Source organism: Aphelocoma coerulescens, chromosome 10 (assembly GCF_041296385.1).
Source record: "Aphelocoma coerulescens isolate FSJ_1873_10779 chromosome 10, UR_Acoe_1.0, whole genome shotgun sequence".
Classification (NCBI taxonomy): domain Eukaryota; kingdom Metazoa; phylum Chordata; class Aves; order Passeriformes; family Corvidae; genus Aphelocoma; species Aphelocoma coerulescens.
This window is the reverse complement of record NC_091024.1, coordinates 5,860,533-5,872,880: the sequence shown is the minus strand read 5'-3', so window position 1 is coordinate 5,872,880 and position 12,348 is coordinate 5,860,533. Positions and strand designations below refer to the sequence as shown.

General features: G+C 47.6%; 1 protein-coding gene across 8 annotated transcripts in view; it reads right to left on the bottom strand.

The window, feature by feature from the left end:
* The window catches only part of NTRK3 (neurotrophic receptor tyrosine kinase 3), a 205,885-nt gene that overhangs the window by 31,539 nt on the left and 161,998 nt on the right, over positions 1-12,348 (bottom strand). For 7 of the 8 annotated variants that reach the window (XM_069025897.1, XM_069025898.1, XM_069025901.1 and 4 more), the window contains 3 exons: positions 8,926-9,056; positions 4,735-4,907; positions 399-642 (listed from right to left, as the gene is read on the bottom strand). In XM_069025897.1, the coding sequence (XP_068881998.1) occupies positions 399-642; positions 4,735-4,907; positions 8,926-9,056 (548 nt within the window). Of the gene's footprint in view, positions 1-398; positions 643-4,734; positions 4,908-7,458; positions 8,765-8,925; positions 9,057-12,348 lie in introns of those variants that run through there. The other variant, XM_069025904.1, reaches the window with a different exon arrangement.

Here is a 12,348-nt window from a genome sequence, read left to right as displayed (position 1 = left end):
CTGTATTAAGTTTCTTTAGTCTAACACCAGAGGTCACAGCCTGTAGTATTCATCATCTCTTTGGATTACCTTTAATTTGTCAATGTCTTCAAAAAACAGGGAATAAAAATAGGCAGTAAGGATGGAATGACTTCAGAGCCATCCAAAAGCATATGACTGTGTGCTGGGGTATCACAGAGTCTGTGTGTAGGCATCTGCATGGGTGTCTGAACTACAAGCATGGCCAGGACTGAGCAGGATTAAGGACAGTGGTTTAGGGAAGCCTGATCAACTTCTGCACAAGTTTCAATGAGGGAAAAAACAAGCAAGTGAGCCCAAGGGCTCCAAAAACTGATTTACTGTAACATTTCCTATCTCCCTTTGCTCTGAGCATGAGATTGCCACTGCAGCTGCCTTACCCTGTAGTAATCAGTGCTGTAGACATCTCTTGACATCCCAAAGTCTCCAATCTTCACCAGCAGGTTGGCTCCAACCAAGCAGTTCCTGGTGGCCAGGTCTCTATGGACAAAGTGCTGGGAGGCAAGGTACACCATTCCAGAGGCGATCTGGCTAGCGATGTGGAGCATCTGGGATAGCCCTAGCTCCCCTTTGGCTTGTCGAGGCTGCCCATCCACGAGGATCATAGCATCTGGGCCGTGTGCCCTGTAGGGAGGAAGAAACAAAAAGGACAGAGTTGGGTCTCAGAAATGACCAGGAGACAGGGGTCCCCACAGTCACTGTTCTTGCTGGATGGGAACCAGCCCCCAGCTCTGCACTGTGAGGACAGACACACAGCTCCAGTGGAAGGGAAGGGAGAAAGGCTTGAGAAAACAGGAGGCTGAGGGAACATTTGCGGGGTGAGTGGGTGCCATACATCCTTATCCTGCCCTGTCTACTGCACACAGCCTCTTAGGGCCACAGATGGAGACAGATTGCCAGGACAGAGAGACCACTGGCTTGAGGCAGCCTGGGCACTCTTCTCTGGCAAGACCTCTGCAAAACTAATAAGCCTCCACATATTTACATTTGCTCCATTTAATTCTTATACCACTGAAAATGCCCCAAAGGCAGAGATATCATCCCCTTTTCTTCCAGAGCTGCCATATTTCTTCTACCTAATCTCTTTATCAATCCCAAACAGCCTCCTCTCTTCTCTCCATATCACCAACAAACCACCCCCTGATCGATATCAATACAGCCAGAGATCACAGAAAATGTTTCAGAGGAAACACTAGCAGCTTCATCCCTGTAAAATCCCTTTTGTGTCCTGAGCTATCCCAGAACTAACAAAGGTACTGTGAAGTGTGACAGCACGAGCACAGGTGCAAAGTTTAGCCCTGGATGTCAGCAGGTGCAGAGAAAACAAAAGGAAATATTTTGCTGAACCAAGTGCATTGTAAATGCAGAACTTTAGGTCAGTTTCATTCCTGTCCTGTCCCTTTTTTATCCCCTTCCTCGTTGTGTGCCAAGATTTTCTGTCGTGCTCCCTCTGTGATGCTTCCTCCCCTGGCAGAGCTCACCCTGTGGTAACCTGTGTGAAGGTGGAATAACAAAAGCCCTCATATTTAGAGAAATGCAAGAGATGTTGCTGTGACCTTCCTGCTTGTGACTAACACACGGCACAGCAAATCCTCTGAGGCTTTCATACCATCCTCTTTGAGATGATTCTTGGTGTGTGCTATATAGTATGCACAAGTCTCTCTCTCCCTTTCTCCAACCCAAATGGTTATAATCCAGAAGAAAGAAGAATCAGCACATTTGTGAGATGAACAGCAAGGATATTAGTACATTTAATTATGTAAAGAAGGGTATAGAGAATATGAGAAGTGTATGCCCATCTTTTCTTGGGGAAAGCAGTTTAAACAGAGAGGCCATAAAACTGGGTGGATTCCCTGTTAAAGAACACTTGGAATTTTTCTCCATTATGAATTGATGGAGGCTTTGGGGAAAAAAAATCACCATTGTGGCTTCCTCATCTGAAATTCCTCTTCTGTCCCAAGACAGTCTGACTGGGGTGCTGCTTCACAGGAAGGTGAACACCAGAACTCTGTAACTTTTCCAACCAAGACTATTGCCTGTCTGAGCTAACAGCAAAGGGCAACAACTTACTACAGACTGCAGAGAGGGTCTGTAATGGCATCGTGCTCTTGTCCCTGCTTCGAAATGGCTGCTGACCCAGACAAGAAACCAAAGCTGGAAAACCAGTGACCAAAGGAAAAGGGGGAAGCGATGGACATCCCTAGTGAGCAGAGGGGGATGTGGTCACTGCAGACCCCCAGGCTGTGGGGGGGATTGTGCCAGGAACATCCAGCCTTGCCCCCCTCCAGCCTGTGGGCAGACTCCTGTGCACACCATCCCTAGGGATGCTCCCTGCAGGCCGTGCCAGTATTTCTCCATGCCAAGACCTTTTCTATCAGTATTTTTGGAGGCAAGACACCACCACTGCAGCCTGCCCTGGTGCAGACAGCAGGGTCTGTTGTGGCACCACCAGCGTGGTGGCCCCGGGAGGCATGAGGAGCCATCCCAGCACATGCCACTGCTAACCCAGCTGGTACGTGCTGATCCTGCTGCTCCCCCTTGCCACACCAGCTAATGTTTCAGGCCACTAAAACACTCTGTTCTCTGGGAAGCACGCAAAGGTCTAACAACACTGAGGGGAATTTATTTATTGTGATTTTCTCTAGGAAACTGGGTCTAAAGTGAGCCTCTTCCATTTTACTGCTTTTCCAATTTCTGCAGTTAAACTAGGAAAAGTCCATCTGAGTGTCTCTTACAGACTCCCAGTGTTCCTGGCCTCCAGTGTCTGGGAGTCACTGTCTCCTGCTGTGGGCTGGGTGAATTATTCCATAATAAAATCTGCTGCTTGCTGAGGGATTCCAAGCAGCTCTGCATCACCAACCCTCCCTGACCCCCTTGCAGCCCCCACTCCCCTCCAGCAGACACCTTACCTAAGCCCAAACTCTCTTTCCATATGACCCCTTGGCCATTTTGGGTGCCTGTTTGCAGGGTCTAAGCTCCCACAGTCCCCAAAGTCATCTTCCTTTGGGACACAAAGGGTTTTCACTGCCTACCACATTCCAGCACGCAGGGAAAGGCTGCACAGGAAGGAGAAGCTGGCAGCTAAACACAGCTGGAAGATGAGAAGCTGCAATCCCAGGGACCACACACCTGGGAAAGTTTCTTTTCCTTCATAAAGGCCAAAGATAATACAATGATTTTTCTTTTCCAGTGAGACTGGAGATTAATTTCTTTGGGCATGAGTGTTTCTCAACATGTCCCAAGAAAGGGTTGGGACAAGGGAGTGAGGGGTCCATGGCTCCAGCATGGTATCAGCCTTAGGAACACACTGCTGGGTGAAGCAATTCCATCAGGCAATTGCAGTGGGCACAAGACACCTTTTTCAGAAAGAGCCTGTTTGGCACTATACTCTTTGGGAGGTCAACTAGAGCAGTGAGAGATGTTGTTCCTCAGCTCTAATATCTGACTCCTCTAAAGGAATAAAGTTGCTGGTTCTGCCAGGAAAAAAGATGGGTCAATTTTGAGTCTTTCTTTGTGAAGCACTTGAGGAACAGCATCTCTCACTCTCTTTTTCAGACTGTCTGCCTTCGGTCACAAGGCTGAGGCACTGTCCTTAACACTGCATCACCAGTCTGGGCTAAAACACCCTTTCAGCCCAGCTCATGGTTTCATGCTGATGGCAGAAACTGTGGTGGTACAAAAATACTCACTGAGTGTATCCCAACCTCAGATCTAGACCTGCCGTGCACAAGATTCTTATTCCTCCTGCAATCGCATTCACTCTTAGCAGTCAAAACAGGAAAATATCAAGGGTCCAATTTTCTAAATATTGGGAAATAAAACTACTAATTATTTCAAGAAGTAAGTACCACTCCACTTGCACGCAGGTTTCAGAGTGGAATTTCTGTTTTGTGGCAAAAGAGCACCATAAACATCCTCCCACAGCTGCTCCCTGGCCCTTGCTGCTGGTGGATACAGAGCACACAAATTATCTGCCTCAGGCTGATGAAACAGTTGAATGATGATGGGGGGCACTGGGGGCTCTGGCAATTTGCATCTCTCTAGAGACAGGGAAGGTAATTACAGGACTTCTTCAGGCCTTGCCTGACTTCCCATGTAGCCTGGTGCCACAGGTTAGGGACCAGGGATCAGGGGTGGACCCCACAGGCACTGCCTGAGACTCCTCCAGCATTTCTCAGGTCCTTTCTGAATGCAGGAATGAGAACCAGTGACCAGTAAATGCCCAGGATACAAACCAGATCAAGGACACCAACAAACTTCTCCAAGGAATATTTTGGTTCTCATGCTGTTGAAGCAGGAGCTCAGTGACTGAGGGGGTGATGGCAAGTGGCCTTCCTGCTTCAGCAGGACGTGGCTTTGGTGGGTGTACAGGACTCAGAGCTTCTGACAGCTGTGCCTTCATGTCCTTCCATCCCCACAGGACAGAGAAGGATCACAGCCACACTTCCTGCAGCTTCAAACTTGCTGAGGTGGGAGAAGAAAACCCTGGTTTCCACAGCTCCTGAGACCACCAAAGAGGAAATGTCGGGACAGGGCTAATAAGGCCCTAAATCTGGTGAGGACCATCATCTCCTCCAAGCTGCCCTTGGAACAACCATCTCTCACTACTCAGCCCACTGAATAATGATGCCATCGGTGCACCACTGAGCTAGAACAAGTTTCACCAAAGCTGTGGGACAGCCCCACAGCACCTCCTGTGCCCTCATTCCCACATACCTCAGGAACTTGTTGAGGTCACCGTGCTTCATGTACTCGAAGACCATGATGAGCGGGTCGCCGTCACCGCACACGCCGTAAAACTTGACGATGTGCTCGTGCTGCAGGTTGGTGAGCAGCTCTGCCTCCCGCTGGAAATCCTTGCGGGCTGCCAACGTGGGGTCCTTCAGAGCCTGGAATAAGGGATGCAGACACGCACAGAGTGGGCTCAGGTGGGGAAAAAGCCAGAATAAAGGGGTCACAGCATCTCAGAGGAGCTGATGAGGAAGGGAAGGGAGAGGAACCGCTGGCCCAGTTGTACTGGGAAGGCTGGTGGCATCACATTAGCGTTTCATTCCTGTAGTTGCTGTCCCAGTGGGTTCCCCAACTCATTTCCTAGGCAGCAGCAAACATGCCTCAGAGGGTAATAGCTTCCAATTATTCCCAGCTTGGGCAGAATTTATACTGGTGACCTAGGGGTGAATGGCTTCATATCTCATTATTATTAAATTCCTGAGCCAGACAGTCCTTGCTATCTGTCTTTTATTTTGAAATAGCTGACTACACTGCCTTTATTCAGAAGATGGATTTGCCTGGCTGTGCAGTTATTGTGTGGATTTTTCAAACTGCCTCTGAAGAAGGACACTGTCAAGTCTTTTCTCATAATTTTTAAAATCATGTTTTTATTCCCTGCTGTTTATAGCAGCTCCCCTGGCAGACTGATGCTGAAATCAGTATCCTTATTGAGAATATCTCATCTCCCACAATTTGAGAATGCCACTTTGCCATTGCAAGGCAGCTTGCAGGTGGTGTGGACCAGCCCGCCATTGCAGAGTTGCCATGAAGATGTTGCTGTGGCTGCAGCTGATGCTAAGGGAGGATTCTCCAGGGCTGGGTTCTGGCTTGTCCGTGCATTATTGTGCAGTTGCATTGGAGAAAGCATAGTTTGAAAGCAGCTTGTTGTCATCTCAGGGTATCAAGGGAGAGAACTTGATGAAAGAGTTTAAGTCCAGACCATTTGACAAGATGAAATGGCCACAAGAATCAGCACAGTCTTTGCAAACTTTTAAGAAAATGAAGAGGCTGGTTCTGAGTTGCTGGTTCTCAGTCAGATTCTCCACATCCTCAAGATGCCAGGACTATTTAGGACCAGTTCTGGCTTTAATTGTGCAGCCTAACGGGAGCTGAAAAGCACTCAAGGAGACTTGTTCCACTTAGCCTGTGTTGGTCTGATGTGCACCAGTTCCTCTTTAGAGGTGGGGGACACTCCCTTGTGGGGGTAAGCTCCCCTTACCTACACACAAATATACCTGCCCCCTTTCCCCGTGCCTTGAATCTCCCCATGCAGACAGCAGAGTGGCCTGAGCAGCTGCAGGCTACAATTTATGTGCAAAAAGGGATGTTAAACAACAGAAAGCTTTGCCTGGAGGACAGGGCCCAGCATTCTGTTACTGCACCTGGGCTGGCCCATGGAGCTGCTGCCTGCAGAGACTCCTCCAGAGAAGGTGCTTTTCCCCTTGGAGCAGATCTGCTGTGAGGCTTTTCCCAGGCTTAGGACACTGCCTCATCTGGTTCTGCCCCCAGACTGCTACTCACATGGCATAAATCTATTTTAATTCTTTGCCCTTTGGGTTAGCTTAGCTAGAGGTATTCAGATGAATTTTAGTTACATGGTGCAGATGGCAAAGCATCCATCCTTATCTCAGGAACCCAATTACTTTTAGTCATTTAATATCTTCATAATGTTGATGCCACCCTATTTTTCTGCAGGAAAATAGTCCCTTCCCCCATCACTCTTTTCTCCCCCTTTTTCCTGTAGTTGCACATAATATTTCAAGCTGCGGTGAGTTTAGGTTTCATCTCCTTCACACACAACCATTTGTATAAGGTGTTAAGATTGCGAGTTTGTTGATATCACACACCAAAAACAGTTATTAACTCCCTCCCCATTACTAATGTTGCACAGCCAAGCATTTAGAAATGAGGGTGACAGGAGCTGGAAGGGATAGAAGAGAGAAAGAAGACCAGGACTAAAGAAAGAGAAGGGATGTCTCAGTAAAACGAGTGGAATGCCTCTCCCAGGAAGGTTTGGGGTATATTTTTTTGTGCCTCCATAACTTCTGGCAAGTCCCTGAGCATCTGCAGGTTGCAGCTGTCGTCATGAAGTGCCAGTCATTCCAATATTATCTGGAAAATCCCCTCATATGCAGCATCAGGGCCAGGTCTCCACAAGCACCATGTGTTTATTGCTGCAGCAGGGCTCATTCTGAGTCAGGTACCTGCTGTCCATGGGGCTGCAAAGAGAGGTTGGTAACTCCATCCTCCACCTAAAGCAGATCTCTTCAGCTCAGTTTTCCTGCTTCTGCATCTGCCCTCTGCAAAAGGGGATGGCACAACCCCAGTAACTTGCTGGGAGGCTGTGAAAAGGGGTACACTCACACCTAGGGAGGTTCCAGCACAGGAGTGATCACCACAATGGAGCAGCCACAGAGAAATGAAAAATAGGTGTTCAGAGGACATGCCCTGAATACAGCCACTCCAGCATTTCTATTACTTGACTTTGTCACCTTAACACTCTGCTGGATATAGTGTTTGTGCATTTCTTAGGATGCTTTTAGAAGCAAGCTGAATAAAACAGGAAGCTTGTCCATGCCTTCACATCAAAACTCAGCTTATCTGCAGGGCTGCAACTTTAGATCTGCTAAAAATCTGAGTCCATTTAAGTGAGCAAGTAACACAGCCGTTCCTTCAGCCCTGGGAGAGTCCCTGAGAGCAGGGCAGAGGCAGGCTCTGGGCTGTGGACTCAGTTGCCCTTAACCAGCGTGTCCTGCTGCTGCCCTGAGCTGCAGTGACTGGGGAGGTAGTTCTCAGTCTCAGCTGGGGACAAGAGATCTTCAGGAATTGCAGCCAAATCTCAACTTAATATGTAAAGCCTCTATTCCTGTTTTTTTTTCTTTTTTTTTTCCCCTCAGATTTATAATGTGGCCCAAATTAGAGGGATTTTTTTCCCTGCCACTCCCAGAGCTGGCAAGAAGCCAGATTCCAGGGCCCTGCTCCAGAGCTGGAGCTGTATGATCTTGGAGGATGAAAGGCACTCTGGAGATGTAAGCTCATAGTAGCAATTACCAGAAACAAGTTCAGATGCTGTTTCTGCCTACGTGCAAATGAAACTCAGAAGAGACTCGGGAGCCAGGCTTGCTGGGGGATGGCTGACACTGATAGGCAGGTACCAGCCCTATAATCAAACAATTAATCATGTGGGTGTCTTTGCATCCTCGGCTTTAACCAGTCTCAGAGGTGAAAGGTGCAATCTTGCACTTCACTGCCAGAGCAAAAGGGGACATCTGAGCTAAAAAAAAAAAGAAGAGGCTTGAGCTGCCAGTGATTAGAGCAAGCCACAAGTAACTGAATGCCTCCAGCATTCTGGAGAGAGTGCCGGAACCTTTCTCCCTGTAGAGCATCGGTTCAAACGCAGGCCTTGTTCCAAGGAGTTAGGAGGCATCGGTTAAATCCAAGGGATTAAACTGCATCTCTGCCAACTGGTGCCACTTGAGAGGAGAGCACAGATCTGCACTGAGCATTCTCCTCTGCCCAGAGCCACACTGATGGGGCACAGCTCCCACGAGGAATACCACAAGGAGGCAAGCAGCACAGCACAAGCCAAGCTGAACTCGTGCTGGCTTAAAATACCCAAAACAGGAGCGACCTGTGGCTAGGCAAGAAGGAGCAGAGTGGAGCCGAGCCGAGTTGCTTTGCCCATCTTGCAGCAAATTGATCCCAGAAAATTGGCTCATTGTGCTTAGCATTCATTGCTCATTTTTGCTGAGGCCTTTTTATGTTTCAGCTTCTGCATGTTACACAAAAAGATAAAATCCAGAAGGAGCAGGGCCCCAGTGGCTGGTGGAGGGAGGTGGATCCACACGGCGCTGCTGCAGCTGCATGGGAGTTCACAGCTTCCAGACCAGCCTCTCCTCCCTGTCTGTGTGCTGGCTGTGTCAGCAGGAAGGGAGGCTTTGGCATTGGTGAGAACAGACAACCTTGAAGCGAAACACTGAAACTTTGTGTGACTAAGTGGATTTACCACAATCTCCAGCATCAGATAAACCTCCACCCGTGGCCCCCAACCCTCCCCCGCTTCCCTTTCCCACACAGGCTCATTGCTTCACTGACCAGCCCCTGCCCTGCTCTCTGCCAGTTGCCCTTGGGATTTACCTTCACTGCCACCAGCATTTTGTCGTTGGTGGGGCTGAGGTTGTAACACTCGGCCAAGAACACCTTCCCAAAGGCACCTTCTCCCAGCTCCCTCTTCAAAACGATGTCTCTCCTCTTAATATGCTGGACATCTGTTGGAGGGAGGGGAGGAAGAGGGAGAGGGTTGAGGGAAGAATGAATCAGGGTTAATTCAGGGAATGGAAAACAACTAATTCAATTTTCTTGCAAGCTGCAAGGGAACTGAAATTGCTTCACAAAAATATCTATGGGGATCTTTTTACCCACCCACAGAATGCAGCCATCTCTGGGATGGAGTTAGTCTCATGCAAAACATCTGCGAGGAAATTATTTGAGGTTTATCAGTTCTCATGACAAGCTCATGGCAAGCTTGTCCTCAGGGAGAGGAACCTTCCGGGCAAATTCTGCTACAAAGACACGAATCTCTTTGGAATGATCCTGGAAATAATCCATCTCCTGTGAGGTGTAGCAAAGGTCAGATCCTTCCGATGAAAGGCCAGGTGAGATTAGAAGGTCCTGTTGAGTTTTGCATTTCAACTGGGATTAAACTGAAACACGACAGATTTTTGAGGCTGAAGCTTGGCGAGTCAAAGCATTCCCAGGAGGAAGAGGACCAGTGACCCTCATGCTCCTTAGGGCATGAGCAGGAGCTGGCCAGAAGTGCCGAGTACTGCCCCGCAGCAGGACCCTGTCCCGGCAGCCTTCCCCTACACGATTGTTCCCTCAGAAAGAAGGTCATCCCAGGATACCATCACTGGCACAACAGACGAACTGAACCCATGAGTTTCAACAATCCTTTCCACTGACAGCGAGGACTGACAGGGAATATCAACCAAGGATTCAGGAAGAATCAGAAGAGCAGTAGCTTTTAATTTACCTGAGGTACAGAGGCCAATGAAAATTGGTTTGCTCAGCTAGCAGGTCATTCTTAAGGGCTAAATCTGTCCAGATACCAGGCACCTACAGGGGCAGGTAAGTGACTATGGGATATCCACTGACCCTGTGTCATGATTAAATGTCACTGGTGGCTGGGAGAATTTCCTTTCTTCTGAGGACAAAACTAAGGTACAGCTGCCAAACATCTAAGCACCTTTCTGGCATCACAGCACCCCTACAACTCCTCAGCAATACAAAAAGTGGTTTTTTTAATGCCTGGAATGAAATGTGGAACCAGTTAGAGATGCACAGCCACCACAGCATTTTCTGGAGGCACAGCATCCAAAACTTCATCTCTATAAACCGTCCTTCAGTGGAGATTTCCATCTCCCTTGGGAACTGTGGCAGCACAGACCACTCCCAGCTTCAGCCTGATGGTCATGGCAGGCTGGTGGAGAGCTGTGCACTCTTCTCCAGTGCTCAGTGAGCAAAAGCTGATGTATGAGAGGTGTCCTCAAGCAGAGGTGTTACATGGGACAGTGCCCTCTTTCCACCACCCTGGGACGTTCATAACCCTGAATCTGTTTGCTCATAAACTGGACCACAGTTGAGCCTTTCCCCTCTCTTCCTTGTGCCACAGGAGCTGTAAAGGTTTGCACCCCTTAGATTACGTGCATTTCCCTTGGGGCACTGTGGACCAAGGAGGTGGAAGTGGCTAACTCTGGGTTTCAGACTGGCTGCAGGGACATTTCACTGACCCTGATCAAAATCTGCCACCAGCTCCTGCCACCCAGGTGCCCGAGCAGGCACCCGTATCAACCTGAGGGGTCACGTGCCCCACAACAATACAGGTACCACTTAATGCATCAAAAGTCCAATGCAAGACAAGCATCCTAATGGCTTTCATGCAATTAAGCTTTTTAATTAGGAGCTCAGAGGCAGGTTTATGGAGCTGCCATCTCTGGGCCCTCGGCTTGCTTGGGAAGAAGGATGCTGCGAGGTCGCACAAGCAATGGGCCTTGTAATGAAAGATGCCTCTCTGGGAATTCCCATTGACCTTTCTTAATTGTTCAATAGACTGAAAACCGTTTCTTACAGATATTAATATTATTAGTTACATTAAGGCACAGGTTGGTAGGCACATCAAAAATGACTTTGGTTTTAAACCTGCAGTGACAGCCAGGGAGAACAAATTACATGTGGAGTTTGCCTTCTCCACCTGGTTTAGCTGAGTGTTTAAGGAGTACCTTGAGAAATCTGAGATATAACGTGTTGAAATGTAAAGTGATGCACTTGGGTGAGGAAAGTCCTAATATAAGAAAAGCTCAAACGGCACCAATTTACTTAATAGAGTAGAGGAAAAGGGGTTTATCCTCTTTGTCTTGGCAAGCATTTCTATAGCACTCATCACTACATTACCTTGGTCTTACTGTATTGACAAAACACGTATTTGCATTCTTGGTCTCCCGAATAGCAGCAATCAAGAAAGCTGTGAGGAATGATCTTGTAGTAAGAGGAGCCCAAGGACATTTTTAAAACTCACAAATGTAGCAATTGCAATCAGATTGTCCTGTTTGGTGCAAGATGAAGTCAAAAAAGAAATAGTCTCAGAAAAACCAGCAATACTATTTAAGAATTTTTACACTTCTGATGAGTAACACCATGAGAACTGAGGCAAATCTCTCTTTCTAAACTCTCCAAGGTCTTGCCCAAAAATTTCAGCTCCAAATTTTTCCTCCCAACAACATCTTAATAAATGATCAGACATTTCTGAGCGCTGGCATCCAAACAGTATAATTATGTCTACATTATTAAAACAACATCCCATCTGTCTTCGAGACTGCATTTTACAGCGAGTTGTTAGAGTCACCTGAGAAGTTTCAGGGAAATTTTATACAAAGAATTAAATGTGATATTGTGGCAGACAGTCAAATTGAGGGAGAAGCAATCCTTTTGCAGTAGTGTACTCGTATAGCACTTCTGGATTTAAAGTAAATGTGGGTGCTTATAAAAATAAAAGGGTCGTGAAGTTAAGTAGTTTGACAGCAATCGGACAATCTTAATGTAGAATCAGAAAAGTACATTTGCTGATCACAATTTCTCTCAAACTCAAATAGCCATAAATTTCACTTCATAGTATTTTAGGCACAAGTGGAATAATAACTGAGTTATAATAAATTGCTTTTTCACATGCTAGAGGCCTACAATAGTGAAGTTTAGATCAAACTCTTCCCTTCACGGTGAGATCAGCACTATGATTAATTCTAACCCACTATAAAATATGGGCTTTAACCATAAAGCAGTGACAAACCCCCATGGCACGGTGTGGCCGGCGGTGTTACTGTGCTCACCTTGCACCTCTGAGCTTGCCCATCCCGGCCGTAACTCACGAGGAAGGCCAAGTAGCCATGAAAGATGCTGTGCTGCAAGGGCACCTCAGAGGTTCATCTGCATAAATCTGTTTACCTCCTCCTGGAGGAAGCCGAGCCCTGTCTGATAAACAGCTGGTGTTTATTTGTTTTAGGCAGG